This window comes from Cavia porcellus, unplaced genomic scaffold (genome assembly GCF_034190915.1).
Source record: "Cavia porcellus strain 051 isolate PalLab524CR breed Dunkin Hartley unplaced genomic scaffold, mCavPor4.1 scaffold_7, whole genome shotgun sequence".
Classification (NCBI taxonomy): domain Eukaryota; kingdom Metazoa; phylum Chordata; class Mammalia; order Rodentia; family Caviidae; genus Cavia; species Cavia porcellus.
The window spans coordinates 61,444,298-61,468,244 of record NW_026947490.1 but is presented as its reverse complement, the minus strand read 5'-3'; the positions used below and the strand labels follow the sequence as shown (position 1 = coordinate 61,468,244).

The window sequence follows — 23,947 nt, the reverse complement described above, 5'->3', positions numbered from 1 at the left end:
ATGCAGTGTGAATGCAGTGCACATGAATTATTTTAGTTATGAGCATTTCGTGTAGGAGCCCGTGCTCTGCTCTGTGGAATGCCCTCCGTGGTGATCTGCTAAGCAGAGGTGAAGTGTAATAGGTAAGGGCTAGATTTCCTGGCTTCAGATCCCAGCTATAGGCTCAGCCTTGGATGTGGGGCAGCTTCTTGGTACACTGATTTCTGAGGTTTGCACACTGAGCTCTGAGTCTGAGGTTTGTGAGGTTTGCACACTGATGCTGCCTACCTCACAGGGCTGTCCTGGGCATAGAATGAATGGGTGAGCGAGTGAGTGAATGGAGACACAGCATTTCAGTTTTCCTCCGGGTACCAAGAAGGTACTAAATCGATATTGCCTGCTGCTGCTGTTACTGTTACTTTATATTCCATTCTTAAATAATGCTAGGTCTCACAAAATCAACATTCAGATCTTTAGTGGGTTCTGACAGGCAGTGGAACAACTCTGTGTGCTTGTGGAAATCCTCTAGGCTTCCCAGAGCAGCATGGGAGCGGTGGCTGGCTTCTCCTAACAGACAGGACAGAGGATGGCCCTTACCCTAAGTACCATGGGAAGCCACTCAAGATAATGACTTGATAAAATGAACTATTTTTAGAAAGTTGAAAGGTTCCTTTAACCATAGCACATTGAAAGAACTGTGTACCATGGTGCCTGGGGCCTGGGAGCTCTCCTAGGGGACCACTGCATCTGTTGATGGCCTTGGGGACTGGAATCCAGGCCACCCCCTGGTTTGACTGACTGTAGCAAAAAAATAAGGAGAGAGACCAGTAAGAAATAATTCCCATAGTTTTGGACTGTTGAACTGGATGGATAGTCATGCAGTGAGGAGAAAGCACCAGACAGCGGTCAGTAGGGCGGAAGAGGACATGGTGAATCCAATACTTCTGTGACAAGCCCAGGAGGCGGTGACCGTGGGTAGATGAGAGGTTTGAAAGTGCAAGAGGGGAAAGCAGATACCATGGCAGTGTGTGTGGAAAAGGCTGGCAGAGAAGTACGTGTGCTGTGTGCTGGCACCAGTAGCAAGCAGAGGCCATAGACCCTAGTCCCCTTGCGTATGAGGGCAGTGCAGGGCAGGGGTTGGGGCTGTGGGGCCGTTGCGGAGATGAGCGTGATCCTGGAAGTCACTGAAGTAGGGGTGTGTGTGTCCCTAACCTTGGCCCACAGTGTCCTTGCTGAGTGGCCCACGTGTCCTCTTTGCCTGGGCTGAGGCTCTGAGCTGGTGCGAGTGTCTGCATGAATGGGAGAATCTCTGAGGCCAGTGTTGCTCCAGGTTGGCGGCATGGAATAGACATGTTCCCCAGTGTCTGGCTGGGAAGTTCATTTTAAGTAGAGCATGGTGGCACATGTCCATAATTTCAGTACTCTGGGAGGCTGAGGCAAAAGGATCAACCTTGTCTCAAAAATAAAAAATAGAAGCAGCTGGGGTTGTAGCTCAGAGCCAAGGCCCTTGGTGCAATCCTCAGTGCTGCAGAAAAGGAAACCCCACTGTATGGTGTGGGCATTGCTGGCTATCAGAGCTTGTCTTCCTTTCAGCGCTGAACGAATTCTTCACTCACTGTTTTTCCGGTTTCCTGTGCTGGCAGCTATGGAACCACGCTGCCAGCGAATTCCCAGAGGTGCTATAGAGCAGGGTCCTCTGGTTGTTACAGTCTTAAGCCAGCTACTAGGTTCTGAACTTCAGTTATGTTTACATGACCAGAAAAGTACTTAAGAGGTCAGATAAATACCTTGTGAATTTATCTATACCAACTTTAAAATTCCCTGTTTTGAAAACACTGTGATATTTTACAATTTTAGTGTATAAGCAGGAATTCTAACTCTACTTCTGTATATTCTTAGACTGTGTTTTCCAAGGGTATGTTTTCGCAAGGCTCATGAATTCCCCTATTCCTTTAGCTTCAAAAACTTGCAATAAACTATGATTTGCAAAAAACTTTGTTTTTAAGGCCGACGTTCATCTTTTGTATTTTATCCAAGTTCATATAAAGTCCCTGGGGTGTTCAGACTATCAGTGCTTTGCTGTACACTACCAGAATTAGTGCATTGGACATGCTCGTGATTTTTGCTTGTTGACTTTTTTAAAGGGTTTCATGCATCTAAAGGGCTTCCTATCTGTACCCATCTTTAAAAAACTATGATTTTATATGAGTTTTTAATTTCATATATCATTCTGTGTTTTATGTACTTTACTGGCATTGCATTGAAAAATTTACCTAGTTTCTTTCTGCAAATGTATTTCCCAGGAAAGTATGGAATTCTAAATATTTTCTCTGATGACCTAATTTTTATTTCTATTTTCAGTAGTAAACCATTATAGACTCTTATTATTTAAAAGGTAGAAAATGTAACAAATATCTAATAGATATTTGCTAATAGATAACAGTATGGTCTTTAAATGGATCACCACTAAGAATGATCTCTCTTAATTTAGAGAATAAATAGAAAATGTAATTTTTATACACGAGATTCTTTTTTAGAAAGTTTCTGCATCCTAACACTTTTTTTTCCAGTTGAATATTATTGTCTTTATTCTCCACATTGTATGCTTTTTAGCCTTTTTCTTTTCTTTTTTTATCGGTACCAGGGATCGAACTCATGACCACCTGCTTGCAAGGCAGGTCCTTATGCCCCTGAGCTAAATCCCCAGCCTCGTATGCTTTTTATTATTTGATTAGTCCTCTATCTGTTTAGACTGGCAAAACCCCTTTAAACTGTATTTTTCTTATGTAATAGATGGAAGTGCTGTGAGTCACTGAAGGAGAATTTTCGTATTATTTCCATTAAGGACAGTCAGCAATGGAAAGGGACCTTTGCCTGTAGGAGTCACCTCCCTTGTTCTCTGTCCTTGAGGCGACAGGTGGCTAGTTTACCCTCTTTTTTTTTTTTTTTTTTTTTTTTTTTTTAGTTTACCCTCTTTAAAATAAAAAGTAAGTATAGAAAAGGCTGTTAGGATCGTTAGCCAGGATTGTGGAGGACGGAAGCCAGCCATCCTTACAACCACAGATACCCAGATAGCCCTGGAAACAGTGGGGGAGGAAATGAAAATCATCTCTGACTCCTAGATCCTTGCTTTCAACACTGAAAGTCTTTGTCAGCTGGACTAACGGTGCGGGGCTGAATGATGGGGGGCCGCTCTGGTGTTTATTTTCAGTTATCTCAGTTAATCTGCTGTGCACCCTAGGGAGGCTGCTGGCTTTCCCCCCACCTCATTGGCCTCCCCAGGTTGACTCTGAGGGCAGTCTGGAGGGAACTGGTGGACTGACCTGAAGAGGTATTGACCTGAAGATGGGATCATTTACTGAGATATTGCAAAGAAATTCTCTCATCTCTCACTAGGAAGCCGAATACTTAAATGGAAATGGTATTTTTTCTTTCTCTGCCTTCTTGCCTCTGTGGGCTGTATTTGTGAGAAATCGCTGTGAATGTGGCATAGACCCCCGTAACAACTGTGACTTAAACCAGGCTTTATTTTCTGCTAACGGAAGTCTAGAGATTGGCACAGGCCCTTGTGATGGTCCCAGACTAACAGTGTCACTACATCCTTAATATGTATGTTATTATTCGGTAAATACTAGTAAAAATATATTCGGTAAATACTAGTAAAAATATCTTAACTATTTCTAAATATGTAGTTCAGTGGCACGTACTTTAAATGCATTCACGTTGTCCCTCAAACCATCACCACTGTCCACTCCAGAATGGTTTCATCTTGCAGTCCTGATACTCTGTACCCATTAAATCTGAACTCCCATTTCCCTCCTCTCCCATTTTATTTTCTATCTCTGTATGTTTGACTACAGGTTCCTCACATAAGGAAGAAGATACAGCATTTATCTTTTTGTCACTGGTTGTCATCATTTAGTATGTCCTCAGGGTTTCACCCATATTTCACATGTGTCAGAATTTGTGTCCTTTGAAGAGAGAACAATTTTCCACGGTCTGTATATATCACGGTTTGTTTATCAGTTCATCCATCCTTGGACTCACTGCCATTGTGGATAACGCTGCTAAAACATAGGTGTCTTAACACTTATTTTCATCCTCAGTTGGAGCTGTATCCATCCTGTCCATATTCATGGAAGGAAGGAGGAGGAAGGGGAAAAGCTTTTTGCTAAGTCTCATAGGTCAGGGACATGGAAGAGGCTGGAGGTGAGGCTCAGGGGTAGGGGATTCCGGAGGATACACACAGCCTCCGGCTCCATCCCCAGTACAAAGAAGAGCCATGATAGTGACCTGGTCAGTGGTTCCTGAGCGCTGTGTGCGGGCACAGTGACATCTCTTTCCTCTAATTCTCACTGTAATCCTCTGATACTGTTGCCAGTAGCCAAAAAAGATCCTAAGTTTCGAGCCACAGAGTTGATAAGAGGCGGAGCTGGCCGTGGGCCCAGGATCCTGACAACTGTCTTCCCGTCTTTGCCCCTGTTACTGTGGGGGGCTAAGGATTGCAGTTTCATCCCACCCTTTGCGTCATGGTTCCGAGGACAGGAGGAGACTAACACCAGGTAGGTGGCCAGCAGCACCTGCTCTGGGAGCTGCCTTTCAGGGGTCTGGGCTCCTCCTGGCCAGCACTGAGCAGGCAGAGATTTTTGCCTGCAGTGGACTGTGTTGTTTAAATGTGGCTGCTTTTAATCTTTGCTACTATTTTTTTTAATGGACAGCATTTTTATCATTACTGGATAACATCGTTTATCAGAGAAGTGACCGGTGATTTTCAGATTTTGGAGTATGAGCTTTGAAGCACGGGTTGTGATGTGGGTTGAACTGGCTTTGGTGCCTTTGTGGCTCCATCTCCAAATGTGTTCTTGTTCTAGCTTGCTCGCTTGTGTTCTGTGTTCCAGTGTGGTAATGTGCGGGAACTTGTCTGCACTCTGCATGCAGCCCTGAGCCTCTCATTAAAGGAAGACTTCCTTCCTTCCTTCCTTCCTTCCTTCTTTCCTTCCTTCCTTCCTTCCTCCGTCCCTCCCTCCCTCCCTCCCTCCCTCCATCCTTCCCTCCGCCCCTCCCTCTTTCCCTCCCTCTCTTTCTCTGTTTCTTTTTTCCTTTGGCCCTGAGGATTGAACCCAGAAAGCGCTGAACTACATCGCCAACATTGCCTGCTCCTTTTTTTGAGACAAGGTCTTGCTAAATTATCAAGATTGTCCTCATACGTGCAGTTGTGTGGTCTCAGCCTCCTGTGTTGCTTGGCTTATGCATATCTAAACCCTAGCCAAGTAGTGACCAGTTTCCAGTGCTTTGCCCTGCGACAGTTGTTTGTCAGTGTCTGACATTTTAGGTTGCACCAGAGGGAAGAGATACTATTCAAACCTGGTACATAGAAGATATGGAGGCTGCTGTACATTTTTTTTTTTTGATTCATAAAAGTCTTTGTATAACAGAGGAGTATCTGGCCCTAAATCCCAGTAGAGCTGAGGTTGGCAACATCTGCTCCATCCATCTCAGAGAGCTTCTCATTGAGTTTTTGATCTTTAGGTATTACCCAGATGCTTTTTGAAAATTATTATTATTAAAGAGAAAAAGAGTGACAAAATTTCAAAGCACGGTAGTAGCACAGCATGTTTATGTCTTATCATCTGCCCACCACCCGCAGCAGCAGGTACCGTGGCGACTCTGTGCTGAGGGGCAGGTGCGTTTCTCTGAGATGTTTAGGGGTCCACATTTTATTTACCACTTTCAGGAATTCTGCAGTCTAATTGGTTTTATACCTCTTTAGGTTTTTATACCAGACTCTTAAATTTTGCTTTGCATGCAATTTTAATGTAATAAAGAGAGATTTTACTTCATGAACTCTTAACATATAAGTCAGCATGGAGAGTGCAGTCACGTGGAGTTGCTGAGGTAAAGGGGATGGGGGAGGAGAGTGTACCACACGAGGGGGAAGCTGAGTCCTGAGGGTTTGGAGCACCTTTCCCTAGCCAGCCCTACCATGCCTGGTACACCAGCCTGAGTCATTTCGTTACCACTTTCTGTACATTTAATTTAAGAACTAAATAAAATAATCACATGGACAGCTTTTAAAACTTCAAGACATTCTGTGTGTTAGTTTATGGTTTTTGTTCAAGTCCTTTCTCATGAGGCTCTTTCTCCTTAGTTTAATTATTTCTAAGTTATTTTTAGGTGGATAATCTGCACTCATTGACTAAACATGGTATGTGGGCTAGGGGCAACAATGCGTTCCTGTAATCCCAGCACTCTGGGAGACCAAGGCAGTAGGATCAAAAGTTCAGGGACAAGTCTGGCTAACTTAGCAAGACCCCAAAATAAAAAATATAAGAGAGATGGTGATCTAGAGCAGGGCAAACACCCTGCATTCAGTGACAGTTAAATATGTGGGTATTATCACCCTGTGGAATTTATATACATGCCATTCTATTTGAAATTCAGTTTGCTAATATAGCATAATTACACACTAGTTTAGATAAGATAGTTTCTGACCGTAGCCAGGCAGAGCATTATAATATAATGATACCCTACGAGTCCCAGCTAGAACTGAGAAGGCTGATCATTCAAACTGAGAGCAGAGCCATGACCTCTGGTTCCAGCGTGGACATCTTGCAGGGATGGCACAGTGCCTGTCACAGAGCTTCCTTCTTTGCTTGTGATCCCAGCACATCAGTCCACTGTCTGAGACCATGCTGCTTACAGTGCAGACGTGACCGTCCTGAGGAGATGGAAACGATTTGGCATGAGGCCCGTGCACAAATCACTGAGTTCTATATTTGAATATTTGTTGAACTATTTAGGCAAAGAAGGAAGAGTGCGGCAGTTTGACATTTGTCAGATTTCACATTGTCTCTCATTGGAGGGGCAAGCAGCTTGCAGATGAGACAGGGAACATATTTCTTGTTTTAATCCTTTGTTGCTCCATCCCTGAAATCATGCCAGGACTGCGTACTAGTGACCAGTTGTGTTCTTCACTGCAACTGAGTCATAAATAATATCCAGAACAGTGTGTTCTGGTAAACTGAACCCACAAGCAGAACTGTGAAGCAACTTGCCTGGGAAAGAGCCATTGTCAGGATTTGGGGTTCTACCATCATTTTCTTACACCTCTTTGCTTTCTAGCACCCAGAAGGCAGGATGCAAGGATCAAAGACGATTTTAGCCAAAGCTGTGACTTCTAGTTCCTTGTTCTTTAAGAGGGTGGTGCAGTTCCTATGGACAGTGGGTGTCTGTGTCCTCGCTTGGGTACCTCGGTGGGACTGCCTTGTTCTTCCTCATTGCTAAGAATGAAGTGTGGCTTCCAGTTCCTGGCGATTAGCTTGCAGAGCTGGTCTGCAGGGCCTTGTAGAAACATATCAGCTCTTAAAGTTGTATCTGAATATGCAAATCAACTTAAAGATACACCTAAAACTCTACACCCTTTAATTTACTCTGTAGAGAGCATTCTCTAAGAAATGTGAATCAACAGAAATCGTTTCCTATAATCGACAGAAAAAAGTGCTGACCGACATCTTAACTTTACAGATAATGAGCTCTTTGGGGAAGTTTTCATCTTTCAAAGTTTCCAGGAGCTATACAGAAATTCTGAGACTTTTTTTTAAAAACTTTGGTGACCATTTTATCTTTCTTTGTGACTTTCATCTACTCTATAAGCACAGATGAGTAAGAACACCCTTGAGGGTGTTCCGGCAGCTGTAACTAACATATCTTTTTATGTCAGTGATTAAAACATACAGTTTGATTCCCAGTGCATATTTAATTGAGGTCAAATTCCTAACTCATAAAGATCTTTTCAGGTGCATGTAGTTTCAGGAGCATTTTCAACCTGGATGCCAGTTTGAGTATCATATAGACAAGTGATAAAAAGAATTACTAGGATTCTCTTTGTTACTCACTACTCCTATTTCTTTGTCCTGACAGCAAGAGGTATGTAATAAAATACCGTACTACCTTTTACTTTTTCTTTTTCAAGTGGCCCTTTAAATGCCTGTGTTTTCTGCCACTTAGGTTGTATTAGCATTTCTTATGGACCGCCTCCTGGGGCAAGACCACTTACTAAATTGTTCCCCATTCCTTAGGAAAAGAGAAAACCATGGAAACCAGATGTCGGGTATGATTATTTGCCTCTGACCTGTGAAAGTGTTGGGTTGAACAAAAGAAGCTTAATAGAAATGCTCAAATTGACCCTTCTCATCACTTGGGCTGCTTTGAGCTCAATCAATCTCTCATTATTATCAGAGTTATTCGCGCAAAGGCAGCGGCAATAGTATTTTTCATAATCACTCCTTGAGCCAAATGTAATTTGCAATTTGTGGCATTGTATTGTGAAACAATAATGCATTAAAATGAACAGAGCAAGAATTAGGAGTGTGGTGCCGAAGAAAAGACCCAGTGAAGGAGTTAGTGAAAGGCGCTCTCCAAATCGGTTTAAGTGGACGTGGCTGATTTCATCGCCAAATTAAGCATTTAGAAAAAACCAGGACTATGTCGCTTTTGCTGAGTTCAACTATATATGAATGCATATATATGTATATGTGTGTATTATAATAAAGTCAGTTTAGTAGAGGAGAAACAAAATATAATTTGCATCCTATTGGCATTTGGATCTTAGAGGTGATAGGTTAGTGTTTTGATTACCTGCATGGGTATGATTTGAAGAACAACATAAACGGTGGGGGAAGTCTAATAAAAATGTGGTATGGAGCATAAATTACTAATTGCCCTCTTTTTACAAAGAGGGAGTTTATTTATCCCAGACACTGTCATGTGGTCTGAGAATTGGCTGATCTCTGAAAAGCTTTAACATCGTAATTTAGATATACTTTCATCCATTCTCACTTTACTCAAATGGTTGTCAGTATGGATTACAAAAATTATTTCAGTTATTTACCCATGTATCTTGTGTTCAGAAGGATCACTGCATTCGCCCCCTCTTAAGTCTTGGTGTTTGAATCTCATAGGGTTTTTTGTTTGTTCTTTGCTTTCTTTTGTTTGTTGGCATTTGTCTTTTAGATCTTTGGAGTTTACAGTGATCCTCACAGAATCAAAATAGATTCTCTTCTGAGTTTCCTCCTCTATTTTTAATTTCTCAATTTTTGTTTTAGTATTTCTTTGTTCCACACTCTTCTAGAATTTCTGAAGTGTCGGTTTATGAAGCCGATCAGTGCATCCCTGATTAGAACGCACAGGTTGTGCCAGGGTTCGGGGTACACTTGGAGGGACATTGCTTGGGATTCCTCAGAAGGATTTGTTGTCCAGGGAGTTACAGTGAAAGTTGCTGTAGATATATTAACTAGAAGCTGTTTTTCCTTCCCTTAAAAAAAATGTCACTTTTCCCCCCTGCATGCCAAGCAACACAAATTTAGTTTATTAAATCTAATCAGACTAGCACTGATGAAAACTGTACACAATCAAATAATGATTCTCAAGTTTGTGAATTTCCTTTTAAAGAGAACCCCTGCTAAACTCGATGGATTTAAAACTGCACCCCATCTCACAAAAGCGCCATCAAGTTGTCATGTACCCTTTCTCTCAGGCTCCTTTCTCATCATTGTTGATTACCAAGATGTTTCTTGCCTAAATAGGAGCTTTCTGCTTTTCATAATCAGCCTCCTTTCCCTTGATTCATCCAGCGTCACCACAATCTACTGCTGAGCAAATCAGGACACTTTCATGGCAGCGAGTTCTTAAAACGTCACTAAAATATGGAAGATCCTGAGCAGGGAGAACATATTAGAAGTGACTTACTGTTTTTCTTCTTTTTCTTCTTCTTCTTATTTGTATAATGGAGACTGAGGAATAAAAAAATAAAATATGACAAGGAACCAAGAGCATGTGATTACAAAAGATAAATGCTTGCAGGGCATTGCCTACTGCTTTACCTTCTGAATGGAGCTGGGCAGTTTGACATGCTCCTGCTGTTGCCTGACAGTATTTGAATGTACCAGGACAGATGATTTTAGCATTTGGAGTGTCATTGCATTTAGAATGTTGGCAGTGTCCTGTGAATGAGTGTGTGGGTAGCTTTTTTTGTGATCCTTTCTAATGGTGAGGAGCAGCAACATAAAGTTCATGATTTTATGTTCAGTTTCTTGGTCTTTACAGACAGATTCCATTCAGGTCCTGTGTCCCCTGGATCTGAAAGCTGCAAAGCATGCAAGATTGATCCTATTTATTTAAACAGATTTTATTAATCAGCTGCCTGTGTATAAAGGCATTCAGTGCCTGCCTTTGGTTCTTTCAGGATTCTGAAGTATGCCTCTGCCTCTCAGTTGCTGTGTGACCTGATGTGTCATTCGATTCCTCTGTGCTTCCTCTGAGCAGGAGGATGAGGACACCCACCTCACCTGCTGGTAGCACACGTCAGTGAGATAAAGTGCATACTAAGAATTCAATATTCTAGTTAAATGTAATTAAATAATCAAAAGAGCATTCATCAGGTGCTTAATTATATGCCTCACTTAGGAATTACATAAAGCAAGCTTGAAATTTCATTTTCTCTTAGGAGTGCACAAGATCAGATGCATTGAGATGCCTTAAATGACCTATGAGTTTGGTGGCCCAAACTCTGTCCTCACCTGTGCTGTGAATTTCAGCCACTCCTAGTGTTTCCCAGGCCTTGGTTTTCTTGTCTTTTAAATAACAACTTTGGGCGAGGAGACTAATCCCTTGATTTTCAGACACGTGAGCATAGATAGTATCTTCAGTGTATAAAAATATAAGAAGACAGTCTACAAAGCTCAGTGGCTTGATATTTTCTGTAGCCCTGGTTCCATGCCAGCACTACAAAAAGAAAAAAAAAAAAAAGCAAGAAATAGGGAGCACTTCCCTGGAGAGAGAAAATAACATGAATCACATGGCAGTGCAAATTGGAGAAATGAGTGAAACACAGGACAGGTTCCTGAGCCGCGTGACTGTTGATTCCTCCAGGGCTGGGGTGTCCGCAGAGCGTGACTGGCTTCTAGTAGGTGACGACAGGTTCATTACTGACCCATTTTAATTTCTGTTTTCTGGCCAAGCAGTGTCATTTGCCCTACATGTTTCTAAGGTAAACAGCAAGACATAGCAAAGCCCTCCGTAGGCAGGAAGTCCTGAGTGACCAGGGCTGAGAGAGAACACACTTCAGCTGTGTTTCAGTGGGGTTTTTGAAGAAAATCTTACTTTAAAAGTTATTTCTCAAAGCCTACACGTAATTGGTTCTGAATAGCCTGCCCATCTGTTTTTAAACATGGCAGTAGCTTTTTAAGGTTTCCTTTTAGCGTATCAGATTTTTTAATGTGGCATTAGAAAGAGCCCATTCATTATAAAACCAATACATTTTCACTTTATTTATAGCAGTATGTTGTGTGTTATCACTCAGCATATTTTCTTTTAGAGATCTAATTTTAGTAGCAGTACAAATGTTGCAATTTAAACGGTAAATATCTCAGTGATATTTATTGCAGAGTTATGTTACTTTATTAAAACTAAAAGGATTTTTTTGTAATTTGTTTTATTATTATTTTGCATATTTGTAGCACATAATGATTACATTCATTGTAAGGAATTAGTTCTTGTACATAGCACATTTCAATTCTTTTTCCCCTTCTACCCACTTTTTATTTTTCCATCATAAAATTCATGTATTTATCCTATAAGACCTTATAAAGTTAATTATAATATGTAGATTAAAATCTAAACTAGTGGACAAAAACATATAAGACAATTGTACTAAGTCAAGGTTCACATTAGATATATTGTCTACACTGAATTACAGTATTTTTTTCCTTTTTTCCTATTATCTGTCATTTCATGCTTCATGTAATATATACATAAAGTTTTTCATATAAGAGAAATCATTGATGTTTAAACTTGTATGTCTGAGTCACTTCATGTAACGCTATAATCTCAAGATGCATCCATTTTCCTATAAAAACTTGAGTTTATCCTTCTTTATCCATTGTGTACAAATACCAAATTTTCTTTATCCATTCATCTGGTGATGGATGTACAGGCTGTCTCCAAGATTTAGCCCTCATGAATTGTTCTGCTGTAAACGGGGTACACACCCATCACTGTAGTGTGATGTCTTTCCCCATTTTTTTTTGTTTGTTTGTTTTGTTTTTGTTGTTGTTGTTTTTATCGGTACCAGGGATCGAACTCAGGACTGCCTGCTTGCAAGGCAGGTGCTTATGCCGCTGAGCTAAATCCGCAGCCCCAAGGGGAATAGCTAGATCAAATGGAATTCCTGTTTGTATTTTTTGAGGGATCTCCGTACTTATTTCCACAGTAGTTGCACCAGTCTGCTCTCCCACCAACAGTGAAGGAGGATTCCTTTCTTCCCACAGCCCTGCCAGCATTTGTTATTGGTTTATCTTGGTGGTAGCCATTCTTTTTGGGCTGAGTTGGAATCTCAGTGTTATTTTAATTTGCATTTCTTGAATAGCCAGCAGTGTTGAACATTTTACTTCATCTGAAAGGCATTTATTCATTTCAGATGCCTGTTTTTAGATTAGATCTTTAAAATTGAGTCTAGTTTTTTGCATTCTTTGTATATTCTAGATTCCAGTCCTCTGTCTGAAGAGTAGCTGGCAAGTTTGTCTCATTCTGTAGGCTGTCTCTTCACTCTGTTGGTGGTTTCTTTTGCTGTACAGAAGCTTTTTAACTTGATGCAATCCCATCTGTGGATTCTTGATACTATTTCTTGTGCAACTGGTGTTTTATTCAGAAAGTCTTTGCCTAAACCTTTGTCTTCAAGAGTTTTACCGATTTTGTCTTCCAGCAGATGGCTTCTGTTCTAATGTTCATATCTGACCCACTTTGATTACAGTTTAGTGCATAGTGAGAGAGACGGGTCTAATTCAACCTTTGGCATGTGGAAAGTCAGTCTTCCCAGTAACATTTATTAAAGAAGCTATCTTTCCTCCAGAGAAGAGATTTGGCCCCTTTGTCAAGAATAACATAGCTGAGTGTGCTGGAATTGTTTTTGTATCTTCTGTTCCAGTAATTCACATGTTTGGTGTTTTTGTTTATTTTATTTTGTTTTTGCCAAGACCTTGCTGTTTTTATCCCTGTAGCTTTTCTCTGTAGCTAAATTCAGGAATTGTGCCACCCCTTGCTTTGCCCATATTGCCCTGAATTACTTTTGCTATTGTACATTTCTTCCATTTCCATATGAATTTTAGGATTCCTCTAGTTCTGTAAGGAATGTTACTGGTGTTTTGATTGGAATTGCATTAAATCTATGTAACAGTTTTGGAAGTATGGTCATAAAATGATTTAATGCCAGTGAAACGCAACAGTAAATTTTCTTTTCTCTTTCTCTCCCTCCATTCGTCCTTCCTTTTAGTTATTGTTGTTTTTAGTCAACAGACTGACCTTGACCTCCCTGTGTAGTCCAAACTGGGTGGAGACTCTGTAAATCCTCCTGCCTCAGCCTCCTGAGTGCTAGGTTTGCAGGTGTATACCACAATACCTGGTCACTAGTTTAATTTTCAAGGACAATTCCTTCTACTTAAACACAATAGAATATGTCACCAGCCTTTGTTATGGTGCTGTCTGCTTTTTGCTGTCTTCGTTCATCCAGAAGCACAGGTTGCCACCATGGCTGCCCACAGCACTGACAGATGGTTTCCTTCCATCTGAAACACATCACAGTAAAACCCATGTAGCAGATTACTCTGAGATTACTTTAGCAGAGTGAAAACATTCCTGAACCCTTAATGAAGAAAACCTTGTTTCAGAGATGTTACAGTCAGTTCCTGTCTGAAAAAAATTGGGCTCATCATTGTCTTTCTGGGGCAGGGAGGTAGAGAGGGTTCCATGGAGCATGGGCATCTTGTGCACTGGGCTTTTCCCATTAGGCATTGTCCATAAGGAAGTTTCCTAACACCTTTTCCTCCCAAACTCTTTATTGTATTTTTATTCCTCTGTTTCAAAAAAGAAATCATACTCGTGTGTCCATAAGTCCCAAGATGTGACTAGCAGAGTCCTCCCCAGGCACTGGGCAGTGGCCCACACCCAAGGGTGGTAGAGTTTGCTCCTGGAGCATTCTCAGCAGAGACAGTGTGTGCTGCCAAGACCTTCCATTAGTCCATTAGCCTGGTATTTGTCCAGCTCTTCTCTTCCTTAGACAGTGACCCATCTGACATTCATGCTCCAATAGCTTTTGAGAGATTAATATAAAAATAATTGATGTTTTCCAAGTTGTTAAGTATCTTGCTAGTAAGTGATTACCTTCCTAGGTTGTTAATGGGTTTCATCTGTGAAACTAACTTTGCCAATCCACATAGCTGAAGTTTTTTCAGTGATCTCCTTCTCCCTTTGCAGGGAGAATTAAGCAACCATAAATTAAGAAGCACAGTAAACCAGGTGATGTAGCCCATGTCTGTACTTCAGCTGCATTTGAGGATGAGGCAGGAGGGTGCAAATCTGAGCAACTTAGTGATACCCTTAACGAATGAAAATTTAACATGTAGCTCAGCTCTCCTGAGTTCAATCCCCATTGCCAGGGGTCAGAGAAGTAGAAGCAGACTAGAATATATTGGCAATTAGAGTAAATGTAAGTATAGATTTTTTCTTTTTCCACTCTAGAATGGCTGGTGTACTTTTTTACTTACAGTCCATTTCATCAAGAAAATTAGAGCTAAGTGACCCATTTTTGCCCCAATGATAGAGTAATATGCTGTAATATTGTAGAATGCCTTAAAGAAATCACCAAGTATTAAGGGGGATGTCCACATGTTAACCTACAAGTATTTTATCTGTGCTTTCTGTACTTTTTCATATATTAATCTTGACTTTTGAATAATAAGGGAAAATGTTCTCAAATACTTTGCAAACAGTCACAAGTAATTATTTTAGTGGTTAGAGGACAGTATAAGAAACTAATATTAGGCCATGATATGACAGAAAATGCATTCTTAAATATGAATCAGGATTCTACTCCTTTTCCTTCTTTTTAGTCATGTACATGAAAGTTAAAGAGTTGGTGGTTGATACAGTGAAAAAAAAAATATATATATATATGACTTGGAAACAAATGGAAACTTTCTTCATCCAACAGGCTATGACCATTTTTTAAAAGAAAGGCTTTGACATAGCTAATTAAGCTCGGTGTTAGATTTGGGCTGAAAAAACCTAAGCTGTTTAAAAACATGCCAACTTGGGCTGCAGGTACAGCTGGTGGTACTGAGCTTGCCTAGCCTGTGAGAGGGCCCAGGTTTTACCTCAAATAACCCACTGCTCAAATAATAATAAAAACAAAACGTGCAAAAATCAGTCCACCTGCATTTTCCCCAGGATCTTTGCCTTTTGGCCCGGGTCGATCTTGTAATGTTACCTGTGACATTGCATAGTGTCTCTCAATCAGAGTCAGTCTGAATGCCACTCTCGCCCAGCCAGTGTGCAGTAGTGCTTATATTAGTGTGTTCCAACATTCGGCATTATTGTGTGTGTGCACGCATGCTTTGTGTAAAATATAAACACAGCTTCCAGAAAAGTTTGACATCGGCAGCAATGCTAAGAGGAAAACTGTGAGAACCCCATTAAAGAAAGAAATCACTGAGAAATTTGTTAAAGTCTTGCAAAAATGAATTTATAAGTGCAATTTTGGGGCCTCAAAACCAATTATTTGGTTTTCCATTATTACTTGTGGGAAAAATATGTTCAGTTCTTGAACTTTTCACTGTTTGAGCACCAGTTTTGATCAAATGTAGTTCAACGACTGAGATGTCACTGTATTTTATTTATAAATGTTCTTTGCTTCTCTGCCTGTGAAATATTTCTCTCTGGAAACATCTGGCAACTGGAGAGTGACAGGTAAATAGGACTTGGGGATTCGTGCATTGGCACCCAGAAGATAAGCCCAGGAAGGACTGATACCAAGTTTGAGGTTCCTGGTTACTTTGGTGCCAGAAAGGATGCTGTCAGTATTTCTGTCAGGAGCGTCCCAGGCAGCATCCACCCATGGCAGCTCATGGGCTGTTTTTTAGGGGTGTGTGTTGCCTGTATCTGTTTTGATCAGATACAGCTTTTCAGGTCACAGGCACCTCGTTCAGCAGTTGCCTTCATCAGGTTTTGGGGGTGTTCGATGAGAAGCCTGAAAGCTCCTGTTTTAATCAGCTTTGTGAGCTTCAGCGATGTGAATTATCCCTGGTGTGTCAGATCTCCCAAATGGGACTTTAATGGCCCGTGTTTAAACTATGATGAATGTTTCCGATAAGGTTGGCCCTGAAAACAAAGAATAGTTGTTTATGGAGAGATTATTAAATAGACGAGGGTGGACTATCGGTTCTTAAATTAAGGGGAACCCCTTACAGAGCCTTCCTCTCCTGACATCTAAAGTATTCAGCACCTTCTCCTGTGTACTTGTTGGTTTGTTTCATGAGGATGAATTGCAAGTCTCATTGTTCATTTTTGGTTTTGTTTTGTCCAGGCCATTTTCCATAAAGATTTTCTCTAGAATGTTCCAATAATAAATGAATGAAATATTCTGATTGGAAGTTGTGATTGTTGCTGGAGGCAATACTTTCCCTTTATTTTGAAGAAGCTAAGATTTCACTGAGTACATGTCTTTATTACAAAGGGAAGAAAACTTATCTCGTATATATTGACAAGTTAGAATTTTTTGTTATCAACAGGTTTGGCAAACATCGAAAAGATGACAAGATTGAGAAAACGGGTAAAATAAAAATGCAGGAATCCTTTACGTCAGAAGAGGAGAGGATTCGAATGAAGCAGGAGCAGGAGAGGTAGACTTCAGTTATTTGATTAAACCTCATTAGAAAGATGTTCTTTTTCCCCCTTCTGCTCTTTAAAATGTAAATATTTTTCATTCAACTCTATTTTCTATGTCACTCCAAATGCTGGTTGTCAGAGGAATGTAATGGAAAGAAAGTTTAAAAAAAGAGATTGGAGCATCAGTATGAATTTTAATGGTTTGAGTTAAGATCTTTTACATAGGAGACAGAGAAGCATTTTAGATGAATAAACACAGTAATGCTGAATTTTCAATGATTTTTTAAAATCACAAAATAGTTAAAATCCTGCCTCATTCATCTATGAGTATGTCATATAGACATTTTAGAGGAGTACTCATCTAGAAATAAACCTGTTTGAATTTTAATATCTTACTTTGAGTATCTTGATTCATAATAATAATTTAAGGCTGTTAATTTTTCACTGTTTTCTTTTGTTAACATTAAGTACATTGATACGAAAAGAAGAAAGTTATGAAATATCCTCATATCTTTCCTGAAGAAATTAGAAATAAAAGACAGAATAAAACCAAAAACAAATAGAAGAAAATAATAAAGATCAGAAAACACAATCCCTTATCAAAATGCCAGCATCATTTTTCATAAAAATTAAGATTTTGACTCTTACATTTCTGTAGAAATACAAAAAGTCAGAATAGTCTAAACAACTTTGATGAAGAAACAAAATTAGAGCTCTAACCTTCCCCAGTCCAACGACTTACCACAAAGTTACACCAATCATGACAAAATAGCGTTGATATCAAGACAGACAAACCACTAAGGTACTATTATGAAGTCCCCAAATAGATACCCAATAGATAACAGACAATTGATTTCTGGCAAAGATGCAAAAACAATTAAGTGGAGAAAGGATTGTACCTTCAGTAAACATACTGGGACAACTGGGTTTCCACGTGCAAAAAGCCCAAACCTTACAGCACATCATGCATTTCTTAAGACATCCAAAAGTCAACTCAAAATGGCTCACAGTGGATTAAAGTAAAGGCAGGTGTGACCTGAGTCATTGCTTTGGCTGAGGTCATTCTCTCTGAGATACAAATACTGGGACAAGGTGTAGAAGGGAAGGCAGTACCTATAGAAGTGTTCAGTGAGGGAGGCAGTGAATTTGCGTCTGAACAGGCCACGGGGGTGACAATTTTTATATACATAAATGTATATAAATTTTTATATTTTTTATATACATAAACTGTAACATAAACTGTATGACTATTTTTATATACATAAACATACATATATATTTTTCTTTCCACTTGTCTCACAAATGAAACTATAGAGTTTATACATGCATGTCTTATTTATTTCACTAATAGGTATGTTCTCAAGGTGCATCCACTGACCTATAAAACCTGCCCAGTTTATCATTCTTTATGACTGAGTAGTATTCCATTGTAAAGAAACGCCACATCTTTTTTACCCATTCCTCAGTCAGTAGGCATTTAGGTTGTTTCCAAGATCTGGCTATTATAAACTGTGCTGCTATAAACATGGGTGCACATATAGTGCTGTGGTACAATGTTTTAAATTCTTTTGGAAAGATACCCAGAAGGGGAATAGTTGGGTCAAATTGGGACCTCTAATCCTGGTTTTTTGAAGAATCTTCACACTGATTTCCACAGCGATTGCACCAGTCTGCATTCCCATCAACAGTGGAAAAATGTTCCTTCTTCCCCACAGCCCCTGCAACATTTGTTATTGCTTGATTCCTTAATACCAACTATTCTTTCTGGGCTGAGGTGGAATCTGTGTTGTTTTAATTTGCATCTCTCACATGACCAGTGCTGTTGAACATTCTTTTTCACATTTCACATTTCACATATTCATTTGTTGTTTGTACTTCTTCATCTGAGAAGTGTATGTTCCTCTCAGATGCCCATTTTTGGACTGGTTCTTAAATCTGGGAGGACTATTTGTTTTTTTGAGTTCTTTATATGTTCTGGATAGTAATCCTTTATCTGAGGAACAGCTGGCAAACATTTTCTCCCAGGTTGTGGGTTGTCTCATCACTCTGTTGGTTTCTCTTGCTGTGTAAAAGCTTTTGCAGTAGGATGAGATCCCATTTGTTGATTCTTTGTGATAGTTCCTGTGCACTCTGGGTTTTATTCATAAAGTCTTTGCCTACACCAATGTCTTAACGAGTCTTACCTACTCTATCTTCCAGCATATTTAATGTTTCTGCTTTAATATTAAGGTCTTTAATCCATTCTGATTTTAGCTTAGTACATAGTGAAAGATAATGGATTTTTTTAACCCTCGTCATGCAGAAAACCAGTTTTTCCAACACCATTTATTAAAGAGGCTGTCTTTTTTCCAGTGAATGTGTTTGGCATCTTTGTCAAAGATGTAGAGTATCATGTCATGTGTAAATAATGATAGTTTAACTTCTTCCTTTCCTATCTTTATTCCTTTTATTTCTTTCTCTTGTCTAATTGCTCTGGCTAAAGTTTCCAGACTATGTTGAATAATAGTGGAGACCGTGAACATCCTTGTCTTGTTGCTGACTTTAGAGTGAAAGTTTTCAGTTTTTGTCATTTAGTATGATGCTGGCTGCTGGTTTGTCATAGATGGCTTTTATCAGATGAAGGTAAAGACCATCTATTCCAATTTTCTGTAGGGTTTTTATCATGAATGGGTGCTGGATTTTGTCAAAAGCTTTTGCTGCATCTGTTGAGTTGATCATATGATTTTTGTCCTTGGCTCTGTTAATGTGACATATTACATTTGTGGATTTATGTATGTTGAACCATCTCTGCATCCTTGGGATGAATCCCACTTGATCATGGTATACAATCTTTTTTGACAATTTACTGTAGAGTTTGAGAAATTGTGGTGTTAGGTCTTCATTAAATTTCTTGTAGAATTCAGCAGTGAATCCATCAGGGATTTTCTTTGTTGACAGGTTTTAATTACATCTTTAATTTCATTTGTTGATATTGGGTTATTTAGGATATATTTTCTTGATTCAGCTTTGGTAATTCATCTGTATCTAGGAATCTGTCCATTTCTTCTGTATTTTCGATCTTAATAGAATAGATGATTTCCTGAATTTCTATGGGATCTGTTGTGATTTCACACTTTTCATTGCTAATTGCATGGATTTGAGTCTTTTCTTTCTTTCCTTTTTTTGATAAGGTTGGCCAAGCGCTTGTCAATTTTATTTAGTCTTTCAAAGAACCAACTTTTTTGATTCATTGTATTGTTTTTTTAGTCTCCATTGTGTTAATTTCTGCCCTGATCCTTATAACTTCCTCCCTTCTATAAGCCCCCCCCCCCCATCTTTTTTCTTTTTCCCGTTTTTCTAAATTGTTTGTCCTGGTGGATTCCTTCTGTTATCTTCCAACAGACTCAGAGCCCAAATGGAATTGTCCTTATTATCTCTTTCTAGAATGTCCTTCAGAACATTTTGGGGTACTGGTTTAGTGTCATAAATTTCCCCAGATGTTCTTTGTCATGAAAGTATCTTATTTCTGCATCAATTTTGAAAGATAGTTTTGTAGGATATATCATTCTGGGTTGAAAGTTGTTTTCCTTTAGAATTTGGAGTACTTCACTCCAAACTCTCCTTGTCTCAAGAGTTTGTGCTGAGAAGTCAGCTGTAATTCTGATGGGCTTTCCTTTATAAGTGATTTGTTTCTTTTCTGTAACCACTTTTAAGGTTCTATCCTTGTGTTGAGTTTCTGGAATCTTGACTATGATATGCCTGGATATAAATTTTTTATTATTATTGCTAATTGGAGTTGTATATGCCTTACTTACTTGTGTATCAAAGTCTTTTTTTTTTTTTTTTTTGTCTTTTTCATTTTTATCAGTACTGGGGAATCGAACTCACGACTGCCTGCTTGCAAGGCAGGTGCTTATGCTGTTGTGCTAAATCCCCAGCCCTATCAAAGTCTTTTTATCCACCAGCAAAATTTTCTGTCAAAATGTCTGCAAAGATTTTTTTAATGTCACTTATGGTGTCTCCTGCTTGTTCATTGATTCCAGTTGATCTTAAGTTATTCTTCTTCATCTCATCTAGCTGCTGCTGGTTTGATTTCTCACCTTCCCTTGATAGTTTTCAGAACTCTTTCTTTTCCTGGTCACTAACTGCAAACCTGTCTTCAGTATCTGAGATCCTGACCTCACATTGGCCTAATCTGCTTCAGATACTTTTAGATACTTTTTATTCTCTTGGATATCTGCTTGAATCTGCTTTATGGATTCCACTTCTTTCTTATGCTGAACTTTCATAATTTGCTTAAGATCGTCTATTTTTTTTGTCTGTATCTTCCCTAACATCACTAAGCATGGTGTGTATATTGGTAATCTCTGTAGTTATTTGAGAGGTTATTTCAGATTTCAGTTTTTCCAGAGAGTCTTTCAATTGCTTTGTTGTTACCACTTCAGAGAGACCTGGCAGGGGGTTTTTGGGTTTTCCAGCCTCATTGCCCGCTGGGTTTGCCTTTGGTGAACTGGATGTCTGAGGTTGTCTTGTTTAAGTGTCTTCTCTTTTCTTTTTTAGTTTATTTCCTGGAGTGATGCTTACTGGTTGCCTATGGTGGGTTGCTTTCTTGATGGTATTTAGGACACCCAGGTATGATCATTTCTCTGAGGTATCTTCCAGGTGTAGCTGGCTTTGGGCTCTCAGTGTGTTGGAAGATCTGACCTCCTCAGTTTGTTGGAGATTAGAAGCTATTGCTTGCTTGGCCTACTCCCTGGTCCTTTGGTGCTGTGCCACAGTATTCTGTGTGACCCTAGTCAATCTCAGTCCTGGATTATCAGGGCCAACAGCTATTTAGAACAGTTATGTCAAGTTTGGCTGTAGTGATACCAATATCATCAAACACAGCCTACAAAACTATAAACTGAGCCAACTCCTGGTTTGCTACTTTTTTTAAAATCAGTATCAGGGATTGAACTCACAACTGCCTGCTTGCAAGGCAGGCACTTATGCTGCTGAGCTAAATCCCCAGCCCCACTACTTTTAACCATATAAACTGAATCTGGACCATATAACAGAATGCAAAACAATTATATACAACATATGAGTCCATAATATGCCAATTCTGTCCTCAAGGGTGAAGATTCAAAATGGATTAAGGAGAAAACAGAGAAGGGGGAAAAGAGAAAAAGATTACAAGTAGATTGGAGGACAAAGATGGATCCCACCAACTTGGGAAACTGAGGCAGAAGAGTGAAGGACAGAGAGCTGGGAGAGAGAAAAGGAAGAACAGAACAAAACCCCAACCACAAGGAAGCTAGGAACCACACTGACACTAATAAAAAAAGAAAACAAGAGAGAAAGAGAAGTAAAAAAACAAACTGAATAAAACAAACAAATTAGAAAAGAAAGACAAAAAGAAAAAAAAAATAGTCCACTTCCAGGATTCTCCCTGGACTCACTGTAGACAGCCTGTAGAGTCCTGCCACTGTGTCCCCGCAAGCCAGCCATTGCTTTATGACCGAGTAGCAGACAACCTTAGCAGGCCTGCCCCGGGACCAGACTCACTGGGCTCCCGCAGTCCAACCAGTTTCAAGTCTGTGCCCCGAGAGGAGCTGCTGGAGGGAGCCGGCAGCAGTTCTGGTTCTGGGCTTCTCTGGCCCCACTCCAAAATGGCTCCTGGCCAATCGCTCCCTCCTGTGGAAGGACATAGTCCTCTGCAAGCATTTTGAGAGCCCCCACTGTGTTGTTTGCCTTTGCAGGGTGACATTTATTTCTTGATTTTTCACATTTGTGACATTTTCTACTTAAGTTGTATTCTGTGCTTCCAGAAAGATTCTTAACTACCGTTGACTCACTCCTTGTTGAAAACTCAACAGATGAGAGAAACAAGGAATTGAGAGAGTCATTTAGGAGTCATTTTCATGAGTGATGACACCTTAGTCTTTATCCTTTAGGGTTCTGGAAAGCCACTGCACACTTTTGTTCCTGCAGTCACTGGGCTCTTTCCTCTGATATTGCATTTCATGTTTTGAGCAGGTACAGCCAGGTGTGATACCTGCCTCCCTGAGTCACCTGGGTTGGATGAGAGTCTGGTGACGTTTTACCATTGCTAAGTCTTCCCACAGCCAGAACACAAGTGTGGCATCAGGTCAAGTGACTTGGGACACAGTTCTGTGGCCGGACTGCTTTCTGTCTCATGCCTGACAATGGAAACACTAAAATGGCACCCCTTTATTTAAGAGGTGAATGTTTAGATGTTTTTGTCGTTGTTGTTGATCAAATACTTCTAAGGCTGTTTTGGTTCTGTTTTGTTCTGAAGTAGAATGGTTACTCTAATATTGTGTAGCTTCCCAAGGTGCACAGTATATACATGGAGAAATTTATGAATCAAGTTTGAGTTTATTCTACTGGTTAATACTCAGGTTCTTGTGTGTGCGTGTGTGTTTGAGACAGGTCAGTTCAGGCTGGACTTGGGCTCACTTTGTAGCCCAAGCTGGTCTCGAACTTGCAACAATCCTCCTGCCTCAGCCTCTTTAGTGCTAGGATTACAGGTGTGTACCACTGTGCCTGGTTTAATCTTCAATTTTTTGTACATATTTATTATTGGTTTGCTTTGCAGTGCTGGGGGTGGCCCCCAGACTGTCTTGTATTCTCACCAGGTGTTCTACCTCTGAGCCGCATCCTGGCTCCATTGTTTATTTGATTGATTCATTTAAATCATTGCTCTGTGTTTGGGAAGACTCTCTAGTCCTCACCAGCTCAAACTTTTATGCTTACTCTCTTTAGGTCAGGGCACAGTGTGCCTTAGTATATATAATATGACATTGAATTACTGAGAACTGTAAACCTCCATTCTAGAAGGGTTTCTTGTCCCTACAAAGTGAACATACTGGGTAAATGTATGAACTCAGATTCATCCACAGGCAAATATGTCATTTAGAGATCAACAGAGCAATGGAAAGAAACATTTTATTGCTTCCATCTCTTGCAACCTGCTAAAGGGGACGGTTTCATTAATGTTGTACAATTTTTCATATCCTAAATATTTTTCCTTTGCAGTTTTAGGTGACTTCTGTGTTTCAATGCAGAATTCTATCAACATTTTCTAAAATACTTTTATAATGCATACTCAGATATTTCCAGTGAAACAGTGATTTTTACATAATGGTTTTGCTTGTATTATTAATTCACCTACGGCACAATACACTTCTCAACTGTGCTTTTAATCGGCGTCCCAGTACCTGTAGTGAGGCTGCTCTTTGGGGAGCTATCATGAATCTACATGTACAGG

At 39.9% G+C, this 23,947-nt stretch overlaps 1 protein-coding gene across 12 annotated transcripts in view; it reads left to right on the top strand.

The window, feature by feature from the left end:
- Pard3 (par-3 family cell polarity regulator) overlaps positions 1-23,947 on the top strand; it is a 605,303-nt gene that overhangs the window by 422,585 nt on the left and 158,771 nt on the right. For 9 of the 12 annotated variants that reach the window (XM_063253679.1, XM_063253673.1, XM_063253680.1 and 6 more), the window contains one exon: positions 16,599-16,709. The exons of the other annotated variants lie outside the window; for them this stretch is intronic. In XM_063253679.1, coding sequence (XP_063109749.1) covers positions 16,599-16,709 — 111 coding nt within the window. The remainder of the gene's footprint in view (positions 1-16,598; positions 16,710-23,947) is intronic. 12 annotated transcript variants of the gene reach the window in all.